The following is a 24,949-nucleotide window of genomic DNA, read 5'->3' as shown; positions in this document are numbered from 1 at the left end:
CAGTGCTCATTCCCCTCCTACTCTCCTCTTTATCCCTGAGATGTCCTTTGTTTCTCAGCTTAACTGCTACTTACTTCAGGAAAGCTTGCTTCTCTGACCTCCCTGACTTGGTCAGACTCCCCTGCTTAAACACTGAGTATCAAGTACCTCCCTTTCATAGTACTTTTCACAACTTTGATTTTACATTTCTTCATGTGATTATTTGGTATGTCTCCACCCCTAGACCTGTAGACTAGAGCTTCTCCGGTCATGAAGCCTGGGAACAGGTTGTTTTTGCACATGGCTGTATCCCTAGTGCCTTGTATACTGTTTGTCCATATTTTTTTTTCTTGAAGAGTAAGTGATTGGATCAGGAGAAAGATGGTGGAATTTATAACCCTGATGGGGAACTGACCTTATGCCAGAAGCCCATGTTGTCCATCTGTAATGGGAGTAGAGAATGAAAAGATGCATCCACATTTGGTCAACAAATATTATTTACTATGTATCGAGCACTTAAGATTCATCAGTGAACAAAATGGGAAAAAACCCTGTCTTTGTGCAGTTTGTATTCTATTGTCAAGAGACAGTTAAAAAAAACATACAAAGAAAGGAACCTATCATTTCAGTAAAAATAAGTGAAGAAAAAGCATAGTGAGGGTAAAGACACTGTTGGTACGCACTGTTTTATGGAGGGTAGTCAAGGAAATCTCTTGAGACCAGAAACCGTATTAGATTGCTAACATGAGTGAGATTCTCTTTTTTCCTCTAGCTCTCAGTTTCTTTTTCTACCTTTCCCCCTTTTCTTAATGTTTTACTTAAATTTATTTTATGATCTTGTGATTCTTGAAGGGAACCACAAATAATAAATTATTTCAAGTCCAATGTATTCTCCGAAGAGGATAGATATTTTGGCATTTCTTTGATCATTTTAAGAGCCTTGCTGTTGTTTTTTAATTTTTTTTATTGTTGTGCAATTATGCTTGTCCCCATTTTTCCCCCATTACTCTCCCCCACTTTACCCACCCCCAATTCCTACATTCATTCCTCCCCCCTGCATTGTCTTTGTCCATGGGTCCTTTGTACATGTTCCTTGACTTGACCTTTCTACTTCTTTGCCCCATTACCCATCTCTCTCTACCTATCTAGTCACTGTCATTTTTAAAATTTATTTCCATGTCTCTGGTTCTATTTTGCTCACTTGTTTGTTTCATTGATGAGGTTCCCCTTGTAGCTGAGACCATTTGGTATTTTTCTTTCACCACCTGGCTTATTTCACTTAGCATAATGCTCTCCAATTTCATCCATGCCACTATGAAGGGTAGGAGTTCCTTCTTTCTTTTTGCTGCATAGTATTCCATTGTGTAAATGTACCAGGTTTTTGATCCTCTCGTTTACTGATGGGCACTTAGGTTGCTTCCAGCACTTTGCTGTTGTAAATTGTGCTGCTATGAGCACTGGAGTGCATAGGTTCTTTTGGATTGTTGTTTCAGGATTCTTAGGGTATAATCCCAGCAGTGGAATTGCTGGGTCAAAAGGCGGTTCCATTTTTAGTTTTTTTAGGAAATTCCATACTGTTTCCCACAGTGGCTGCACCAGTCTGCATTCCCACCAACAGTGCATTAGGGTTCCCCTTTCTCCACATCCTCACCAGCACTTGTTGTTGGTTGATTTGCTAATGATGGCCATTCTCACCAGTGTGAGGTGCTATCTCATTGTGGTTTTTATTTACATTTCTCTGATGGCCAGTGATGCTGATCATCCTTTCATATTCTCTGGGTCCTCTGTGTGTCCTCCTTGGGGAATGTCCTGTTCATGTCCTTTGCTCACTTTTTCATTGGATTATTTGTCTTCCTGGTGTGGAACTCTATGGGATCTTTATATATTTTGGAGATCAAACCCTTGTCTGAGGTATCACTTGCAAATATACTTCCCTATACTGTTGGTTCCCTTTTAATTTTGCTGATGTTTTCTTTAGCCATGCAGAAGCCTTTTATTTTGATGAAGTTCCATTCGTTCATTATTTCCTTTATATCCCTTGCTCTAGGGGACATATCAATGAAAATATGGCTGTTTCCTGCCTATTTCTCCTCTAAGACTTATAGTGTCACAGCTTATATGTAAGGCTTTTATCCATTTTGAGTTTATTTTTCTTATGGGGTAAGTTGGTGGTTGAGTTTCATTTTTTTGCATGTAGCTGTCCAAGTCTCCCAACACCATTTGTTGAAGAGGCTCTTTTTACTCCATTTTATGCTCCTGCCCCTTCATCAAGTATTATTAATTTACTATAATGACATGAGTTTATTTCTGGGCTCTCTATTCTGTTCCATTCATCTATGTGTCTGTTGTCATGCCAGTACCAGGCTGTTTTGATTACAGTGGCCTTGTAACACATTGTGATGTCAGGTATTGTGATCCCTCCTGCTTTGTTCTTCTTTCCCAAAATATCTGAGGCTTTTCGGGGTCATTTATGGTTCCATATGAATTTTTCAAATTTTCTATGTCTGTGAAATGTGTCATTGGTATTTTGATAGGAATTGTGTTGCATCTATCAATTACTGTGGGTAATGTGGACATTTTGATGATATTATTTCTTCCGGCCCATGAATACAGTATATGCTTCCATTTATTTGTGTCTTCCTCAATTTCATTCTTCAGTTTTCAGTAGTTTTCTGAGTATAGGTCTTTTACCTCCTTGTTTAAGTTTATGTATAGGTACTTTATCATTTTTGTTGTTATAGCAAATGGGATTTTTCCCTAATTTCTGTTTTCTATATTTTGTTGTTGGTGTACAAAAATGACATCAATTTCCGAATAATGACTTTGTATCCTGTTGTTTGGCCAGATTCCCTTACTTGGTTGAATAGTTTTTTTGTGGAATCTATAGGGTTTTCTGTATACACTATCATTTCATCTGCAAACAATGATGTTTTACTTCTTCCTTTCTAATCCAGTACCTTTTATTTCTTTTTCTTGTCTGATTGCTGTAGCTAGAACTTCCAATATTATGTTGAATAGAAATGGTGAAAGCGGACATCCTTGTGTTGTTCCTGATCTTAGTGGAAAAGCTTTTAGTTTTTGCCCATTGAGTATGATTTTGGCTGCAGGTTTCTCACATATGGCCTTTATTATATTGAGGTATTTTCCCTCTACTCCCAGTTTCCTGAGTGTTTTTATCACAAATTGCTGCTGTACCTTATCAAATGCAATTTCTGCATCTATTGATATGATCATGTGGTTTTTATCTTTCTTTTTGTTTATGTGATGTATTATGTTTATTGATTCATGAATATTGTACTATCCTTGCATCTCTGGGATGAATCCCACTTGATCATGGTGTATGATCTTTTTAAATATTGCTGGATGTGGTTTGCCAATATTTTGTTTAGGATTTTTGCATCTATGTTCATCTGTGATATTGGCCTGTAGTTTTCTTTCTTTGTTGTGTCTTTGTCTGTTTTTGGGATTAGGATGATGCTGGCCTCATAAGAGAGTTTGGGAGTCCTCCGTCTTCTTGGATATTTTGGAATTGCTTGAGAAGGATAGGGGTTAGCTCTTCCTTAAGTGTTTGGTAAAATTCTATGAAACCATCCAGTCCAGGGCTTTTGTGTGCTGTGAGTTTTTTGATTGCTGCTTCAGTTTCACTAGCTGTTACCAGTCTGTTCAGGCTTTCTGCTTCTTCTTGGTTCAGTTTGGAAGATTATATGTTTCTAGAAATGGTTCATTTCAACCACGTTTTCAAATTTCTTGGCACATAGTTGTTTGTAGTAATTTCTTACAACCCTTTATATTTCTGTGGTATTTGTTGTAATTTCTCCTCTTTCATTTCTGATTTTGTTTATTGGGATCCTCTCTTTTTCTCTTGATGAGTCTGATTAAAGACTTGTCAGTTTTATTTATCTTTTCAAAGAACCAGCTCCTGGATTTATTAATCCTTTGTATTGTTCTTTTAGTCTCTATGTCATGTATTTCTGCTCTGATCTTGATTATTTTCATTTTTTCCACTCGCTCTTGGCTTTGTTTATTGTTCCTCTAGTTATTGTATATGCAGGGTTAGGTTGTTTATTTGAAATGTTTCTATCTTTTTTAGGTAAGCCTGTATTGCTATGAATTTCCTTTTCAGGATTGCCATTGCTGTGTTCCATAGACTTTGGGATGTTGTGTGTTCATTTTCATTTGCTTCCAGAAACTTTTTTTATTTCTTCCTTTATCTCATCATTAACCCATTCATTGTTTAATAACATGCTATTCAGTCTCTATGAATTTGACTCTTTTTGAAATTTTTCCTTGATGCCGGTTTCTAGTTTCAAGCCCCTGTAGTCTGAGAAAATGCTTGATATCATTTCAGTTTTCTTGAAGTTGTTGAGGTTTGTTTTGTGTCCTATCATGTGTTCTCTCTCTGAAAATGTTCCATGTGTAGTTGAAAAGAATGTGTATTTTGCTTCTTGGGAGTGAAAGGTTCTATATATATCAGTTAAGGCCATTTGATCTGGAATGTGTTCAGTGCCACAATATCCTTGTTGATTTTTTTGGGAAGCTCTATCCATTGTTGACAGTGGGGTGTTAAAATCCCCTACTGTACATGTTGCTGTCTATATCTTTCTTGTAGTCCTCCAATATTTCTCATATATATTTGGGTGCTCCTATGTTGGGTGCATTTATTTAAGGTTATTATTGATAGGTACTTATTCATGGCCATTTTTCCCCTTTGTACCTGTGTTCTCTCCCTCTCCCTCTTTTTCTTCGTCTCCTTAAAGCATTCCCTTTAGCAGGTCTTGCAATGCTGGTTTGGTGGAGGTGTAGTCTTTCAGCCGTCTTTTGTCTGGGAAACTCCTTATTCCACCTTCTATTTTAAATGAGAGCCTTGCTGGGTAGAGTAGTCTTAGTTGCAGGCCTTTGTTTTCATTACTTGGAATATTTCTTGCCATTCCCTTCTGGCTTATAGAGTTTCTGTTGAGAAGTCAGCTGCTAACCTTATCAGAGCTCCCCTGCATGTTACTTCCTTTTGCTCACATGCTGCCTTTAAGATTCTCTCTTTGTCTTTGAATTTTGTCTCTTTAATTATGGTATTTCTTGAAGTGGGCTTCTTTAGGTTTATCTTGATTTGGACTGTGTATGCTTCCTGGACTTGTGTGACTTGTTCTCTTCAAATTAGACAAGTTTTCCATCATTTTTTTGAAACAGGTTTTCTATCCCTTGCCTCTCTTCTTCTCCTTCTGGTATCCCTATTATGTAGATATTATTACATTTCATGTTTTCCTGCATTTCCCTTAACCCCTCTTCATTCTTCATTCTTTTTGAGTCTTTTTTCCTTTTCTTACCTTTCTGGAAATTTTTTTCTACTTTGTCCTCCAGCTTGCTGATTTGATCTTTGCTTCATCTAGCTTGCTTTGGATTCCTTCTTCTGTGTTCTTCAATTCAGAAATTGCATTCTTCATTTCCTCCTGGCTGTTATTTAATAGTTTCTGTGTCCTTTTCCACGCTGATATAGTTTGCAGTAAGTTCCTCGTCGTTTCCCTGTAGTGTTTGTAATTCTCATTTAAATCTTTGAACTTCCTTATAACCATTGTTTTGAACTCAGTATCTGATAGCTTACTTGCCTCCATTTCATTTAACACTCTTTCTGGGGATTCTTCCTTTCCATTCGATTGGGGGTTGTTTCTTTGTCTTCCTATTTTAGAGCCTTTTCTTGTTTGCTTCTGCTTCTTAAATTGATCTGTTTTGACTCCCTGACTTTGTGGTGTGAACTTCTATGGTAGGAGACCTGTGTGATTCAGTGGTGCAGTCTCCTTGATCTCCTGAAGTTGATGCTCTTGGGATGCCCTTTATGCTGTTTTCGTTGGGTCTTTGGATGTAATTTGGTTTTGATTGTTGTTGAGTCATTCTTTGGTGGATCCTTCCCTCTAGCTGGCTGACTTCCACTTCACCTACCACACCTTGTGTGCTGTTGTGTAGATGCTGGTAGAACAAAACCACAGAACCCAGGGAACAAACCCACACCTGTAAAAATAACTCCCCCCAACAATCCCACTGTCGGCAGCAAATGAACCAGTATTAATAAGGGTGTAAAGAGATTGAGACTACTATAAGAAAGGAGTGTGAGTATGAGATGACCTACTGAATGCAAAGTAATTTTGGGAGCATAGAGGGTGGGGTACTAATTAGAGTAGAAAATTGGAGCAATGCAAAGAGAGAAAGTAAAATTTACATTACATCATAAATAAAAAAGGAAATGTAGAAGATGAGATGGAGTAAGAGAAGGGAAGCATATAGTAGTATAGTTTAAACAGAAACTTCCTGTTTAAACAGGAAAAGGTTTAAAGAGGAAATAAAATGGAGTAAGAGAGAAAGAAAAAGAAAAAAAAGATAAATAGTAAAAAAAATATGGACCAAATTGGAGAGAAAGATCTACCACAGCACAAACTGGAGAGCATTATGCTAAGTGAAATAAACCAGATGTTGAAAGACAAATACCATATGATCTCACCTATACATGGAACTCAACAAAACAAACAAGCAAGGAAAATATAACCCGAGACATTGAAATAAAAAACAAACTGACAGTAACTAGAGAGGAGGGGGTGGGGGATAATAGGGTAAGGACCATAAACGACACATGGAGAAAGCCAGAGGGGGTAGGTTTGAGTGTGGGAGGTGGGGATTGGTGGAGTAGGGGGTTGTGGTGGGGTGAAAATAGAGACACCTGTACTTGAACAGCAATAAAAACAGAAATGAACTAAAATTAATATAGGTGGAATGAAAATAAGAGGGAAAAAAGAAAGAAAGAAAAGCTTAAGAGATGTCTAGAGGAAAGGGAAGTGATTATGAGATGATAGAGGGAGAGGTGATACTAAGAGTGAGGAATGAAAACCAGGCTAAGACAGGGAAAAATAAAAATTTGAGATGAAGGTAAAAAGAAAAACAGGACAGGGTGAAAGATAAAGAAAGAAAAAATAGGTTAAGAAAGTGCAAAAGTAAAATTTGAGACAAAAAAGTAGGAGAGGGTGACAGTAAAATTGAGATTTAAAATACAAAGTTAGTGAAGATCTAGAGATAAAATTTAAAAAATGCAACAACAACTAACCTATCCACAGCCAGTGAGGAAAGATTGCAAAAGGTGGAGAGAGAATGCGGATACTTTAAGAGTGAGAAAAAAATGTGAGATGCCCACTGACAAGAAAATTTGTTTTGAGAGGCTGGACAGGGGAGAAATAATAAGAGTGAGGAATGGAAACAAGTTGTAGCAGGAGAGAAAACAAAATTTAAAATCAGAATAATAAGAGGAAAGAAGAAGGTAAAATGGAGTAAGAGAAGGAAGGGGTAAAATGTGTGAATTGAAATAAATTATAGTATAAAATCTAGTGACTTAACATGCACAGACTTAAAGGACAAGAAATGAATGTTAAAACGCTATGCAGGAAAGAAAATATCTGAAATCATGGAGAAGACCACAGTGGATTTTGTCTTGGTAGCATCTAGCATTTACCACTGTTTTTTCTTTCTGGATCCGCCTCTGGTGATATCAGATGGTGTCCCCTTCTGACCTTAGGGAGCCTTTTTAGACTACCAGGGATCTGTCTGTGGCTGATTACTTCATTTGTTAATCTATTCACTCTGCACACAGCAGTCAGGCTTAAGCACCACAGAGCCCGGCAGAGTCACTCATGCTGTTGGAGCTACTGCTTCCCCTTAGGCTGCTGCCACTGGGAGGGGAGTGCTCTGCCTGAGCACAATGGCTGCTGTAGTGTGAGGGATGACTCAGCACTGGGGTCCCAGCAGCTACTTTCTCAGTTTTCTCCCCAAATCTTCCATCACAATCTCTCCTCAGGCATCTCTAGCCCACTCTACCCCTGTCTTTGCCAGAGACCTGGATAAGTGGCTGCAAATGAAAATTTATGTTTTGGCCTTTTAAATGGCTCTTTGCATCTCTAGCCATCCATCTCTGGCAGAGAACAACTCTGCTGCTTTTTGCAGCTGGATGTTATCTGTGTACTTTTGGGGCTCTGGTGCTCTAGGCTGGGGATCCCAGCTTAGGATTTAGACCCCACATTTGTCAGGTAGATCCAAGCATTTGCTTAATTATCCCTCTGGCATTGCCACCTTTGGGCACCCAGCCCTTGCATCTCCACCATACTCACTACCTTTCACATTGTGCTGAAGCTGATTCTTCTATGTATGTGATTATAAGGCTTCTCTCTCACTATTATTCAGTTGTTTGTTCTGGGTGATTTCTCCACAACTTAGTTGTAATTTGAGATTGGTCCTGGGAGGAAGTTAGTGTGGCTTCCATTCACTCCTCTGCTATCTTGGATCCCTCTGCCTTTGCTGTTGTTTTTAAAGAATTCACATAAATGCATAGTTTGAAAATCTGATTTTGTACCATGATGTCACTTTTAAAAATAAATTTACTTGTAGCACTTATTTAGCATTAGTGAATTTTCTATATAGATGTCTTAATTTTGGTTCCAAACTTTTTAATGATATTGGAGACTATGAATTTGCTAAAAAGTATCAGAAAATACCTCTTTCATAATAACTTTATTTTTAGGCACCCCAAGGTTTACTTGAAGCACTAAAACAGCATTTAGCTTCTTTGGAAGAGAAAAATGATGATTTTCCTCCTTCCAAGTAAGTTAATAAATATCTGAGTATAGGTTAATTTTGTTTCCCTCTAAATAAGTTCTCTCATTTCAACATGTGACTAAATAAATTATGGGCTTTGAGTATGATGGCATACTACGCAGTGATTTTAAATTATAATACAGAATAGAAATTTTTAATCTTTTGTGAGATTCCATACTTTTCACAAGGGCGATTGATTCCCAAAGGAACATCTTTTATTACACTGGGTGATTCTCCAAATCAGAGGTTGGGACTGGAATATCCCCTTCTTTTGCAGAATTTGATTTCCTCCCTTAAGGGCTGTGCTAATGAGCATAACTATTGTAGATGATTATTTAATGGCATGGCAAACTGTTTAACTACAAAACAGTATACATAACAACATTCAAGGAGTATATCACTTGGAAATGTTCCCACTAGTTATTTCTGAGTGGAAAATTATGATTTATTTCAATTTTCTTTTTTGTAGTTTTCAGGTGTCTAAAATTTCTATAAAGGTCATGTATTATTCATTCATTCTACTTTTAGTTATGTTGCTTATACTTGATTTATATTATCACCTTCTATTAGACAACAAGTCTGTTGACTATTTCTTATTTACCTCTTCAGCATACATAGATGTATAATTAGTATATAGTTGGATGAATGGATTGATTGAAAGGTGTATAGATGGATGAATTAAAGAAATATAGGTTCAGTTATGTGATTCTATTTATTTGTGAGTGTGCCTCATCTTTCTTGTGATCTCTTAAGTCTCCAGCAATCATTGATTCCCTCCATTTCCAATAGTTCATTTGCGAAAGCTTCATCAAGCCAAGCTTTGCTTTCAGGTAATATTATGTGATTATATCATATAACATGAATATATTATATGATTATGTCATATAATATGAATATTCTATAATATTCAATATATAATATGAATATATTATATGAATGTAATAATTGAGGACAGGATTTGAATCTTTAATTCTTCCACTGCATAGCCACCTCCTATTTCTGGTGCCTCTTTCTGAAAGCAGTCTTTGACCTAGCAATTTCACTTCTAGGATTTATGTTTTATATATATATATATATATATATATATATACATATATATATATTCATTTGCAGTTGTGAAATGATGTATTAACAAGGATATCCATTGCAACATTCTAATTGCAAAATGATAAGGGGCTCATTTTTACGTATTGAAGTAGAATGATAGCCAAGATGTATTGTTAAATGGAAGATGAGCAAGATGTGAAACAAAGTACAATAAGCTACATCTTTGTTTTTGAAAACAGAAAAAGAAAGAATGTATGTCTATGTTTATATAATTTCTATATACAAAAAAATTAATAAAATACCCTTCCTCCAAAAAGAACTTGGTGGCTCACGGAAAGAGATAGGTGGGAGAATCTTCAATGTATACCAGCTTGTAATTTTTGGATTTTGTACATGCAAACAATTACTAATTTAAAGATAAATTTTACAAAGAAACATACATATATATAGTGTGATATCTTCTAATGCTTAACATGTAAGTCTGTTGTAATTTCTTAAGGTTAATTTGCTTCATACTTAAATAGTGTGCTAGATACAGCTCACACCAGCTTACAAGATCCCATTGCTAAATTTTTTGGACTTTTACAAGCTGCCTGATGTCACATTAGTAACTTGAAATTGGCCATGATAGAAGTATTTACACCACAGGAATGGGCTAACATTACAAAACAGGCCTGTTTTTTCCCAGAGAGCTGGTTGTTATATATTTACTGGCATATGACTGCTCATAATCAGTCATATTCTGTTTTTTAATGGGTGATAGTTTTTCAACAACATTACTTGATCTGCTAGACACACATCCATGTAATAATGAGCTATATGTATCTGAATTAAAGAGTTTTCTTAATTTAACTCACAAACTTAAACTGTATCTATTTTAAATGTTTTTGTTTTTCTTTTGTGCATATATTCTCAATGGATACACCTGCAATTTCCATGGGTGAGTTTAACCAAAACTATGATGAACTTAAGTCCTTTGAGTAAAGTCATATGTATAGCAAAAACTGTACTTTTGCTTAAAGAATGACTGCTTTTTTGAGTCCCTATGGTTTGGGAATCATTAGTGCTTACAATAGATATTACAAGACTATTAAATGTAGTGTTTGACAAGCTGTGTATTGACTCTACTGTGAATTTGTATACCAAGTAGAGTGTGGGGGAGTAAGGGAATTACTACCACCATTATTATAAAGGCCTGTGGGCCTGATGACCAACAAACCCAAACTGACTTCTGGTGATCTCCACACATACTTCCCTGAGCACTTAGCCCAGGTTGTCTAACCATCATTCCTTAAACCAATTCTGTTGAAAATTCTGTAGCCAGCTGAAACCAGTTTTTCTCTTAAATCACTGTGATTTAAAAATATTGGTCATAGAACCAGAGTGCTTGGGTTCAGATTTCACTCTACCATTCATGGACTTGGTGACTTTGAACAGATGACTTAACTTCTCTGTGCCTCATCTTCCTTATCCTCATAAGGTCATTATCAGGATAAATGAGTCAGTACATGTAGAGTGCTTAGAACAGGGCCTGACTCGTGTGTTACTTAGAAGTGCATGTTAAAATCACTTGTATATAGGGGTCTCCTAATTATCTGTTTTGTTATTGAATTCTCGCTTACTTGCACTTTGTCAAAGAACCTTCTCAGAAGTTTCTGTCCTTTGGAGTTTGTTGATACATGGCTCAGTCTATATTAATTTTTTTTGGTAGAAATTTCATGTGCACTTGAAAACTGTATCCTGTCTTGTTGGGTAGTGTCAGTTAGGTCAAAGTTGTTAACTGTATTGTTTAAATCCTCTATATCTTAAATGACTATTTTGTCTGCTTGTTTTTAGAATTACTAAGAAAGGTGTGTTAATATTTCCCCTATTTGCTTTTGAATTACTTTAAGTACCTTAAGTAACTAGGTAATGCAAATCAGGGTTTTGTATCCATTGAAGTACTAAAATTGCTCTTGTCAAAGTCACCAGTGACCTCCATGTTGCAGAATCCAATGATAATTTCTCAGTCTTCATCTTTCTGGGATACCTCAATAGCATTGGACATAGTTCATCACTCCCTCCACTTTGATACATTTTCTTAGGTTTGCCTTTCAATTTTCTTCTTATCAAACTCTTGGCTCCTTTTGTAAAATAATTTTTTTCACTGATTTGTCCTTATTTCTCTGCTTTATCTGTATGTATTCATTTCCTAGATCATTTCACCCATGCTGATGGCTTTAAATACCATTTACATGATAAGAATTCCCAAATTAGTATCTCCAGCTACAGCCATTCCTCCTGAACTCCCACATTGTGTCTATTCAGTGGTTTCACTTCAATATGTGATAGTGGCTCAAAACTCAGTATGTCCCAAACTGAGCTCCTGGTACTCTAACCCCAAATTGCTTTAACCATGAGTTTTCCCATCTGAGTTAATGGGAAATAGCAATTCGTGTCTTCTAGTTGCTCAGACCAAAAGCTTTGGAGTTCCTTGACTTCTTTCTTTCTGTCATACCCCATATTTAACCCATCAGGGAATCTGTTGACTTTACCTTCAAAACATCTAAAAGTTGACCATTTTTCACTACTTCCAGTGCTATCACACTAGTCCAGGTTACTATTGTCTCTTAACCTGGACAAGAGCTTTTTGACCACTTACATCCTTCTGTCTTTGCCCCTACAGTCCATTTCCTCCTTTTTTATTATATATTAGTTTCAGGTGTACAGCTTAGTGGTTAGACAATCAAATACTTTACATAATGTTCCCCTCAATATTTCTAGTACCCCAACTGGCACCATACATAGTTATCCCAACATTATTGACTATATTTCCTATGCTTTACTTACATCCCTGTGACTATTTTGTAGCTACCAAATTACGCTTTATAATCCCTTCATCTCTTTTACTCAGTCCCCCAAAATCCCTCTCCTCTGGCAACCACCAGTTTGGAAATTCCATACTGTTTTCCACAGTGGCTGCACCAGTTTGCACTCTCACCAACAGCGCACTAGGGTTCCCTTTTCTCCACAACCTCTCTAGCACTCATTGTTTGTTGATTTGTTTATGATGGCCATTCTAATCAGTGTGAGGTGCTAGCTCATTGTGGTTTTAATTTGCATCTCTCTGATGGCTGGTGATGCTGAGCATTCTTTCATCTATATGTCCTCCTTGGAAAAGTGTCTGTTCAGGTCCTTTGACCATTTTTTCATTGGATTGTTTGTCTTCCTGGAATGGAGTCGTGAGAGTTCTTTATTTATTTTGGAGAGCAAACCCTTGTCCAAGGTATTATTTGCAAATATATTTTCCCATATGGTTGGTTCCCTTTTCATTTTGCTGATGTTTTATTTAGCCATGCAGAAGGTTTTTATTCTTTAAACAGACCAAGCACACTGTTTCCTTAGGGCCTTCTTTCATGCTATTCCTTCTGCTGGATCTCATGGTTCACTCTCTCACATCCTTCAGTTCTTTACTTAAAAGTCCCTTTCTCAGTGAGCCTTTCCTATCTAAAATTTAAGTATCCTCACCCTCCACCAGCATATCATACCACTTTTCCTGATGTTATTTCTTTAGCATTTATCATAATCTAACATATTATATACATTACTTGTCTTGGTTAATTTCTTTCTCCAGTAGAGTGTAAACTACATGAAGGCAGGGATTTTTATCTTTTTTATTCACTGCTGTATCTTTAGTACCTAGAATAGGGCCTGGCACATAACAGGTGTTCAATTAAAATTTATTTAATGAATAATTTAACATGACTTTATTTATACCCATTAACCTAATAACTTGAGGTCCTGTTAGTTTGTAATGGGAAGGTACATATATGTAATTACTGTATTGATATAAATTTGGCTTAGATTTCCATCTAATTCTGTCTTTTATTTTTAGGTTATTTTGTCTACATGATATATTACAACTAACATGATCTTCATAAGCCCACAAACCTGTGGAAGCCAGACAAGCTTATGGAACAATAGCAGGAAACAATCTTGATGACTCATTTACCAGCCTCCTAGAAAGTATGCATACTTTTTTAAATTAATATTTTTACATGTAGATATATTTTTATTTTTCCAGGAAGCTACTGTCTGTATTTATTTATTTATAATTTTTTAATTTTTGTATTTTTTCCATTACCATTTATCCCCCCAATGCCCTCTCCCATCTCCACCTACCCCTGGCCCCCTACAATCACCACATTGTTTCCTGTGTCTATGAATTCTTTCTCTTTTTTCTTTTAAATTCATTTTAAGAAAAAAGTATTTATATAAAAAAATGCAATTTTTTTGTTTTATAAAACAGATATTAAATTTGGAGAAAGCAGTTTTAAATTTGGAGAAAGTCTAGTCAACAAGTAAGTGTTTTTTTTTTTTTTATTGTTGACAGTATTACTTATGTCCCCCATTTTCCACTCCACCTTTTCCCACCTCCATATAGCCCCTGACCCTCCCCAGCCTTCACCACATTGTCTGTGTCTGTGGGTTATGCATATATGTTCTTTGGTTAATCTCTTTACCTTCCTTTATTCAGTTCCCCAACCCCCTCCCCCCTGACAGCTGTCAGTCTGTTCCATGTGTCCATGCCTCTGGAATTATTTTATTTATCAGTTTACTTTGTTCAATGTGGAATCTAATCAACAAGTAAGTTTTTATTATTTTTAAAAGGCAGCCAATAATACATGTTAGAGAAAGAGGCTTACAAGAGTAACAACCAGAAAAATAATTATTTTAAAATTAGATATAGGAATAATTTGTTATAAAACTCTATACTATGTGAATTTTTTACTTAAAGTAGGAAATTTATTCGTTATATACTAACCCAATTTTTGTAGGTAAATTTCTTGGTTAAAGTATACTGTATTGCATGCTTCTCCTCCTCCCCTCTGACAATCTCTTTATGGTTCATTTGAAACATCTACTTTTTCTAAGTATGTCCTAAATATTGGCATTCTTCATAGTTCTTTGTATTCTTGGGTTTATTCTTTATGATATAGACTATATTAAATGAGTAATACTTATACTTTATTTCATTAAACAAAGACAACAGAACTACCAGATCAGCATCATACAATAATCAATATTATTCTAGTAAGTGAATCTCTACATTTTCAGGTCCCCCAATGGACAAATGGTAACCAGAGGTAGGCAAGAGTGATCATATTAGCCCTGGCTGGCATAGCTCAGTGGATTGAGCGCGGGCTGGGAACTAAAGTGTCCCAGGTTTGATTCCCAGCAAGGGTACATTCCTGGGTTGCAGGCCATAACTCCCAGCAACCGCACATTGATGTCTCTGTCTCTGTCTCTGTCTCTGTCTCTCTGTCTCTCTCTCTCTCTCTCTCCCTCCCTTCCCTCCCTAAAAATGAATGAATAAAATCTTTAAAAAAAAAGAGTGATCATATTAACAATGTTAATAATGTGGAATGTAAGGTTAAAAGCACTAAACAGAATAAGGAAGGATATCATATAATGATAAAAGGTTCTATTTATGGGGATACAAAAGTCTTAATACTGTATATACAAAGCTAAATACATAAGTCAAAATTATTAGAACTATGTGGAGAAAGACAACAGTTGTGATCAGTGATTGCAAACCACCTCACTCATTGTTAGATCTAAGAGATAAAACACAAGAAAGGACATAGAGGAACTTGAATAATACATAATAAATAATAAACTTGCTTGTACATATACACAGAATATTTATTTTCTTCCAAGCAATCACAAAGAAAGGCTTAACAAAACCTTAACAATTTTATAGACTATATTTTTTCATAATCCAATAAAATTAGAAATAATAAATAGTTACCATGAAAAATCTTAAGAACTTATAAATTCTTAAATATAATTCTTTTGCCAAAGAGGAAACCAAAAGGAAAGTTATAAATTATTTAGAGGTAATAAAAAAAGTAAATTTCATACCAAAACTAATGGATCGGTGTGAAAGATAAACTCGGAGGAAAATTTTATCATTGTTTAAAAAAGAAATTAAAAACACTTTATCTTTTATTACAGTAAGAAAAAAGACAAATACCATATGATCTCACCTTTAACAGGAAGCTAAACAACAGAACAAACGAACAAGCAAAATATAGCCAAAGACACTGAAATAGAGAACAGGCTGACAACCACCAGAGCGGAGAGGGGAGGAAATTTCAGGGGGAAAGGGGAAGGGTTTACAGGAACAAGTATAAAGGATGCATGGACAAAAACTAGGGTTGGGTGGAAATGGGAGGGAGGTGCAGAGCACTAGGGGGGTAGGCTGGGATGGGAGTAAAAGACAGAAAACTGTACTTGAACAACAATTAAAATTTAAAAAATGTTATATATAAAAAAAGAAAGCAACTATGATGTTTGGAAAGTAACTAATTCACTTGATTGCCTAAGGAAAACTATAATTATAGTAAATTCAGATGACAAAAAAAGAAAATAGATATAACAAAAATGTATTAGGATGATAAAATGTATAAAGATAGGAGATCTAAGATGGCAGAGGAGTAAGTGGAAGCTACACTAAGCTCTTCTGAGGACCATTATGGGATTACAACTAAATTGTAGAGAAATCATCCTGAATAACCAACTGAACACTAGCTGGAGAGAAGCCTCATAACCACCAACAGACAGAAGGAACCACTTTACCAAAATGAGACTGATAGTGCATAGGAAACACAAGTGGGCTGGCTGGCCTCCAACAGCCAGCAGCTGAAGTTCCAGAGGGATATTTCAACAGCCAAAGGGTTTCCCCTGAGAACTGTGGGTTAGAGAGGGGAAGGAAAGGAATAAGAGAGGGCAAGAAGCATCAATGTGTGGTTGCCTCTTGCATGGCCCCCACTTGGGACCTGGCCTGCAACCCAGGTATGTGCCCTGACTAGGCATCAAACCTGTGACCCTTTGCTTCACAGGCCTACACTCAATCCACTGAGCTACACCAGCCAAGAAATATTTCAAAACTTTGTGTAGAACCACAAAAGACCCCAGATAGCAATAGTGATCCTGAGAAGGAAGAATAAAATTGGAGGAATCATGCCACCTAATATCAAACTATGCTATAAGGCCATAGTAATCAAAACAGCATGGTACTGCCATAAAAACAGACACATAGATCAATGAAACAGAATAGAGAGCCCAGGTCCAACAACCCACAGAATGGGAGAAAATATTCACTGATACATCAGATAAGGGGTTTATATCCAAAATCTGTAAAGAACTTGCAAAACTCAACACCAAAAAGCAAACAACCCAATTAAAAACAATAGACAAAGGATCTGAATAGATACTTATCCATAGAGGACTTACAGATGGCTAATAGGCATATGAAAAGCTGTTCAACATTACTATTACTAATCATCAGAGAAATGCAAAGTAAAACCACGATGACATACCATCTCACACCTGTCAGAATGGCCATCATCAATAAATCAACAAACAACAAGTGCTGGCAAGGATGTGGGAAAAGGAAACCCTTTTGCAATGTTTTGTGGGAATACAAATTGGTGCAGCCAATGTGGGAAGCAGTATGGAGACACCTCAAAAAATTAAAAATGGATCTCCTTTTCGACCCAGCTGTCCCACTTCTGGGAGTATATCCAAAGGAACACAAAACACTAACTTGAAAGAACATAAGCACTCTTATGTTCATTGAAGAGTTATTTACAATCACCAAGATATGGAAGCAGCCCAAGTGTCCATCAATAGATGAGTGGATAAAACAACTATGGGACATTTACACAATGGAATACCACTCGACTGTAAAAAAGAAAATTGTACCCTTTGCAACAGTATTGATGAATCTGGAGAACATATGCTAAGTGAAATAAGCCTGCCAGAGAGAAACAAATACTATATGATTTCACTCATATGTGGAATCCAATGAACAAACTGAACTAAAGGAAAATGGGGACAGACTCATAGATGGAGAGCAGGATTACAACTATAGGGGAGGGGAGATTAAGAGGTGGAAGGATTGAGCAAAAAGGAAAGAGGACTCATGGACATGGACAACAGTGTGGTGATTGCAGGGGGGAGGGGCATATAATGGTAATGGGAAAAAAGTACAATAAAAAATTAAAAATTAATATATAGAAAACCTAAAAAATTCATAAAGATAAAACAATAAAGTTTCAAAAAAAGAATAAATCCAAACTTATTTCCTTTTAAAGTTCAATAAAATGAGCTTGTCTGATTAAAGAGAAAAGAGACTGTATAAAAGTATATAATGTAAGAAATAAGAGAGCTGACATAACAGATGTAGGAGAGATTAAAATCATTATAAGGGAATACTTTTTGCAACTGTTTGGCTATAACATACTTGAAAATCTAGAGGAAATTGATTATTTCCAAGCAAAATATAAATAATAAATTCATCTCAGAAGAAGCAAAAGCATACTTAGAAAAGTCACCACATAAGTTTTTGAAAAAGTAATTTAAGATCTGCTGAAGTATCATGGGTTTGTGGTTGAACTTTAGCCCTTAAAGAATAGGACATTTTAGTCTGACAGTGACCAGAGGGGAGAGAAGAGGGAATTTCAGGGGGGAATGGGTAGGGTTTACAGGAACAAATTTGGAAGACACACGGACAAAAACTAGGGGTGGGGGGTAATGGGGGGGAAGGGGGGAGGGTTGGGTGGGTGGGCTGGAATGGGAGTAGGGGGGAGAAAACTGTACTTGAACAATGATTAAAATAAAAAAAATAAAATAAAACAAACAAACAAAAAGAATAGGACATTTCAATTTCAGGCTTTAGAAAAAAAGGAAAGATGTACAATTCAGTGTATGAAATGATGTAACTTTAATATGAAAGCCCAACAAAGATAGGAATCTGCTAACCAATCTCATTTATTATAGATGTCAGAATTCTAAATAAAATACTCACATATAAAATCCAGGAATATATTTTAAAATTACACTATCTGTATAGATTGCTTCTTTTCTCTTGGAGCATGTCATGTCAAACATCCTGTCTGGGATGATAGTCACAGAGGTGGTATAATGAAAAGTGCATGCATCTTGGATGTGTTTTGGAGGTAGAATTAATAGAACTTGGTATTAGAAGTGAGGGAAAAGATTAAGTAATGGTGTTTTGGTTTTTGGATGGTGGTGCCATGTGTTGTGATGAGAAAGATTGGAAGGGAAATAGTTTAAGTAGTTAAGTTGAATCAAGTTGTGTTTTGGCATGTTATGTTTGAGATATGTATTAGACATCCAAGAGACAGGTAGATATGTGAGTCTGAATATTAGGGCTAGAGATAAAAATTTGTGAGTTTTAAATGTGGTAGTTAAAGCCATAAGACTAGATGAACTTGTCTTGATGGAGAATAAAAAGGATAATGGTAGGTCCAGAATTGAACTTTCAAAATACCCTAATATTGTGGAGGCTGAATAGAGAAGGTGTATGTCAAGAATTGAGGAAAAGAAAGTACAAACAATTGATCAGGAATAATACAGCATTGAGCCTTTAAACAATAATCCTGGAAGGTAGAAGATAATACTTCAACCTGTTAAATATTCTTCTTGGTGAAATTTATTTCTAATCTAAAATTTTGTACTCAAACAAGCTCTCAACCAAATACAAGAGATGAACATTTTCAGACACCCAAAACCTAAAAAAATTCCTACTGTGTACCTTTGCTCAGCAAATACCTGCAGGTTGTGCTCCAGCAAAATAGAAATGAACTAAGAAAGAAGAACACATGGGATTCAAGGAAACAAAAAGCCGTACTTAAGTGAGAGGTGGAAATTCCAATATAACAACAATTGAAGTCCCAGGGTGACATTTGTACAGCTGCCAGTTTAGATTGGAGCAGAAGGATATAGAGCCCCAGGAGAGATATGTTCAGGAAAAAATGAAAATCATAGATTATTTGCTGCTAATGTTTATTGTTTACTCTGAGCCAGATACTGTTCATTCTAACTATTTTACACATAAGTCATTTAGTCTTTCTACTTGGGATAGCTATTATTTCCACTGGATCTAAGCCCCATAAAGGCAGATATTTTCATCTGTTTTATATATTCCAAACACCAAGAATAGTAATGGGTACTTAGTAGATATGTAATGGATTTTTGTTAAATGAATGCAGTGAATGTATGATGCACATTTTACATATGGGGCAACTGAGATACAGAGATTCTAATGTTTGTCCAACCTTGTATAGTTGTTAAGTGGGTGAAGTGAGCTGTGAACCCAGGCAGTCTTGCTGTATAGTAGGAACTCTTAGCCTCTATATTAGGTGTGCATATATATAATATTTCAAAGATGAGAGGAGGTGGGAAGTGTTATATCAGAGTGTTATATCTTCCAGAGGAAATCAATAACATCTAACATTTATAAATTAAGACATAATAGTATAAACATCTTAAGGATAATGGAATTAAATACCATAAGGAAAAGAGTAGCTACTTTTAGAAAGGGAAACTGGTGACTGATGTTTTAGTTTTAGATCTTTTTGTACTATTTGACTTTTTACAATCTACAGCACAGATAAAAATTAAATGTGGATTTGTCAAATGGTGAATATGGAATAAATATGAGCTTTTAGAGACAAGAACCATGTCTTAGAATTATCATTAAAGTGTATGCAGAATAGAGTGTTACGTGACTTGGTAGAGGAGATGAAAAAGATGAAGATAAGGACAATAAACTTAACCACTAGAATAGTAATGGGTACTTAGTAGATATGTAATGGATTACATATGTAATAATGCATATAGCCTCCTAGTCCTACCATTAATTAACTGTAGGACCTTAAGCAAAATATTTGTTTTCTCTGAGACTCAGTTTTATCATCCATAAAATGGGAATTTATAATACTTCAAATGATGGTTATGAACATTAAATGATATTTAAGATTGTGAAAACACCTAATAGAGCCTAGTAAGAATAGATGCCTGATAGGGATTGTTTCTGTTTCTTTCTATATATTCTCTTATTTACACAAAATATTTCCTATATGACATTATTTTTCTCATAACTCTAATAACTCATTCTATAGAGCAGATAAGTAAAGCATTGTTTATCCCCATTTTACAAGTAAGGAAAGAGGTTAAGTTATGTAATCAAGGTTATACAGATAGTTATACTTACATCTTTTGACCCACTACCATGGAGAAAACTAGTTTTTTCTCTAAAACTATTAAAATAGTTTAGAATAAAATGTATTCACTCAAGTCAGTTTGTTTATAGGAAAGTGCTACTAGTGAATTCTTTCTGCAGAGTTTCAAAAATTTTTTTAGTGAGGAATTTAAAGTTGGAATTATTTGTCAAACCTAAGCTGAGACATTTAGTTTGTAATGATAACTGAATTTTATATAGAAAATAGCCAGTGGCTTCTTTTGGGCTTTGTTTTGTGATTCCTTCCTGTTATCTCTTGCTTGTTTATAAACATAAACATTGTATCAAAGGCTGTATCCTGACTAGATGTTTAAATGGTAGATTCATCATTCTCCTAAATAGACTGATTTATAAATCCCATTTTAGATTTGATGTGAAGTCTCCTCAGTCTTCAGAGATGGAAATTACTGATGGAATGAACTGGTCATTGAGTCCCATTTCTATTGAGCCTTTTGTCTACAAGGTAAAATTTGTGATGTATCATCACCTTACTTTTTTATTTTACTTTTTTTGGCATATATGAATAATAGTATAGAAATTTGTAGAAAGGAAGAGGGCAGAGCAAGAAATGTTTTCTTTTTAGTCAATTTAATGTATTGTGCTAACATTTGTTGTAGACATGTAAAGCTGTTTCATAAATTAAAATGAAAATTCAAATTTAGTGCTTCTATAAGGTCTATAGTTGTCTCCCCATCACGGAATCTTCACTCCTACTTTTTTGCTCTACATTTATTGAGCACTTCTTCGGCACCACGGATTGTGCTGAGAGGTAAAGATACGGTAGCTGTATCGCAGAAAGACATGCCATCAAATGGAGGCATTAAATATTATAAGTGCTAAGGTTAAATACTGTAGAGAGTGTGTTGGTTAACTTCATAAAGGAGCTGAACGTGAGGCAAAAGGAGATGAGGTGACTTGAAAACACTGATTGGCAAATGGGGCATTCTAAGCAGAAGGAGCAGTGTGAGCAAAGTCAGGCAGCTCATGGGCTATTCAGAGAGCTATAAGTAGTTTAACGTGGCAATAACATAATTTATAATGGGTGCAACAAGAGATAAAGCTAGAGTGTTTAATAGAGACCAAATCTTATAGAAACTTGTGTAGTAGTTTGGGCTTTATCTTATAAGCAGTCACTTTTATATTTTTGAAAGATTAGTCCAGGAGAAGTGTGAAAGATGGATAATAAGGAAATAAGATATGGATTAGGAAAGTCAGTTAGAAATCTTTTCAAGTTGTTGAAGCAAGATATCTAGAGTGACCTGGTCTAGAATGCTAAAGTAGTGGCAGTAGATTGAAAGATAGATTTTATATAAATACACACACACACACACACACACACACACACACAGATAGAATTGATAGGAATTGCTAATAGATTGAAGGTTGAAATATGGGTCTCCAATAAATTGTATTCAATTGTAAAATTCAAAATTCTCTGGAAAATTAGATTTTTTTGAAGTTTTCAACAAACTTTTGGCTGAAAAACTTTATCCAAACTATAATGAGGCTATCGTCATTATTTCACTAGGTGTAAGTATTCATACATTAATTTTGGATTTGCATTTTGCTGCAGAATTATTAGTGTGTTTGATTAGAGGGTGCTATTTCAGTTCCCCTGGGGTGTTACTAATATGTTCTATGTGTAATTTTTAGTTATCTTTCTAAAATACAACATTGTGAATTCCAAAACACATTTGTCCCCAAGGACTTAAAGGATGTGGACCATTGGGTCATTGTGAGCATTAAATGAAGCAATACATGTAAACTGCTTAGAATAGTGTCTAGGTCACAGTAAGTGCTCGATAAATATTAGCCAGCAGTGTGATGGTGCCGATGATGATGATGATGATGATGGAGGTTTTGTGCGTAGTATTCCCACTCACTAAAATATGAAACATAGACCATTAAATTAAAGTTCCTCATCCCTCAGAGGGTATGAAAATAGGAAAGCAAGGAGAATACACATTCTCCCTAACAATAACAAAGATGCTCTAGTGGAATTGTGAAAATGCGGGGAATACTTCTTCCTTGACAGACTTTTCTAGATCCTTGCTACACTTTCTTATTTTCAAGCTTTAATGTGCATATGACTCACCTGGGGGTCTTGTTGAAATTCGCTAATGTCTAGGACAGGGATTGAGAGCCTGCATTTCTGGCAAACTACCAGCTGATGTTGATGCCTCTGGTCCATGGATCAGATTTGAGTAGCAAGTGCCTGGTAATAGGGCACATGTTGCAAGAATACAAATTATTTATGAGATAGTTACCAGTTTGGCTCAGATAATATATATCAAGCATGAAGAAAACTTTTTATAGCAGAATGAGGAGTCAGGGTATAAGAATACTTTGGAAAATATCAGAAAGACTGATATCAAAGATGTATTTTGCCTCTTTGTTCAAGTCTCTTCTGGCCAGTTACTAGCACGTTGGGGTATATCTACAGTCAAAGCCCACTGCTGTCTCTCATATCACCTGGCAGTACACAAAGAGAGTAAGACAAGGAGTAAACTTGTGACTGTTATAGGCAAGGAAACTAAGTTACGGTTCAAAGCCAGGCATAATTTGGCGTTATCCCAATAGCACTAATACTGTATATTACTTTGCTTTTCATCTGTTGTGGTGAAAGCCAAATTATCTTTATTTTTCACATTATCTCATATATCCACATGATGTCATAACCAAAGACTGGAAGGGAACGTTGAAAAATTAAGTTTCCCTGGCTGGTGTGGCTCAGCAGATTGAGCACTGGCCTGCGAACCAAGAGGTTGCAGGTTCTATTCCCAGTCAGAGCAGATGCCTGGGTTGCAGGACAGGTCCCCACTAGGGGGCTTGTGAGAGGCAACCACCCATTGATGTTTCTCTCCCTCCCTTCTTCTCTCTCTAAAAAGAACTAACTAAATAAAATCTTTTTCAAAAAGAAAGTTTTATTTGTTGGAGGTAGTGAGATTATGGTTGAAATGTTTTCTTTCATTTTGTTTACTAATGTTATTATTTTATTTATGCAGTATAAAAAGAAGAATCATAACCCTTTCTTTCTTATCTGAAAGTCCATATTTCTCTTGGGTGTGTAATTTTGTCCAAGCAAATCCCACTCCTTGGGGAAGTTGAGCTCCTTTGAACTGTGCTATGGTTTCCAACACAACATACTAGTAATTAGAAGTCCTTAAAACTCCTAAATTTCTCATGCTCAGGGAAAAATCACTGCCCTGGCTATAAACTACACACTACATTTTTATCAATATTAAATATATAGCAGAATGTTTTCTGTATCTTATAATATTTCTTATTAAATATAAGTAGAAAATGTACTATATAGTAACTGACACTTTGCTTCCAGGTACCACTTCCAGTGGCCTGTCCAGTGACTTCACAGCATGTGCCTATGTACGGAATGGTAAGAAAAAACCTTTTAATATATCAAAAGTGGGAGACTGAGGTGAAACTTCCCATGGCTTGCACTAACAGAAAATGAGAAATAAATAATTTAAAATGGAAGGTCATTTATCCATATCCTTTCCTTGCACTGGAAAAACAAATAGCCCTCTTCTCACAAAGGCTCTGTGAGATGGCTAAATGGAATAGACAAGGGAACCTGAGTAATGGGGAAGAGAGGGGATGTGTAGAAGTGGATTAAGGAAAGCTGTTCCAGAATTAATAGATAATCCAAAATAGGAATAATATGCACACAATAGAGATTCAAATATAACTTACTTTACATTCTTGCTTTACACCAAGAGTTACAAGCTACTGTTTGCTGCTGGTTTTCTTCCCTTTTGCAAAGTTTGGTTGTTGTTTGATTTTGTTTTGTGTTATTTGCCATCTTCCACTCTGTTAGGGATCACTTCCACTCTGCATCAAGCAGGTACAAAACTAAGTGGAACTTAATAAGGATGAATTTTTCTTACTATGCAAGACTTTCCAATGGGAGAAACTATTAATACAGGTGGAATATCTGAAACTTTTCTGATTCCAGGTTTTTTATCCAAATTTATCTAATTCATTTTAGTCTCATTTCTGTTCTTAATGTTTGGAAATGTTTTCATCATTTAAAATTTTCCCTTACATACTCAAAAGTTGTTTGCAGCCACCAGTTCTCCTTTTTATAGCTTTGGTACATTGCATAAATTTCATGTAATGTAGTACAGGTAATGAAAACTTTGAAGTCATTCAGTACATAAATCTCACCATCAGTTCACTCAACTCATGTTT

The 24,949-nt window shown here is 35.7% G+C and overlaps 1 protein-coding gene across 1 annotated transcript in view; it reads left to right on the top strand.

Annotated features, from left to right (window-relative positions):
- The window catches only part of LOC118498388 (phosphatidylinositol-binding clathrin assembly protein-like), a 53,803-nt gene that overhangs the window by 15,067 nt on the left and 13,787 nt on the right, over window positions 1–24,949 (top strand). Inside the window, exons 9-14 of the mRNA XM_036016342.1 lie at window positions 8,528–8,607; window positions 9,355–9,431; window positions 13,570–13,653; window positions 13,937–13,988; window positions 21,107–21,203; window positions 24,078–24,134. Coding sequence (XP_035872235.1) covers window positions 8,528–8,607; window positions 9,355–9,431; window positions 13,570–13,653; window positions 13,937–13,988; window positions 21,107–21,203; window positions 24,078–24,134 — 447 coding nt within the window. The remainder of the gene's footprint in view (window positions 1–8,527; window positions 8,608–9,354; window positions 9,432–13,569; window positions 13,654–13,936; window positions 13,989–21,106; window positions 21,204–24,077; window positions 24,135–24,949) is intronic.

Source organism: Phyllostomus discolor, chromosome X, assembly GCF_004126475.2.
Source record: "Phyllostomus discolor isolate MPI-MPIP mPhyDis1 chromosome X, mPhyDis1.pri.v3, whole genome shotgun sequence".
NCBI lineage: Eukaryota > Metazoa > Chordata > Mammalia > Chiroptera > Phyllostomidae > Phyllostomus > Phyllostomus discolor.
This window is presented reverse-complemented; position numbering and strand designations above follow the sequence as displayed.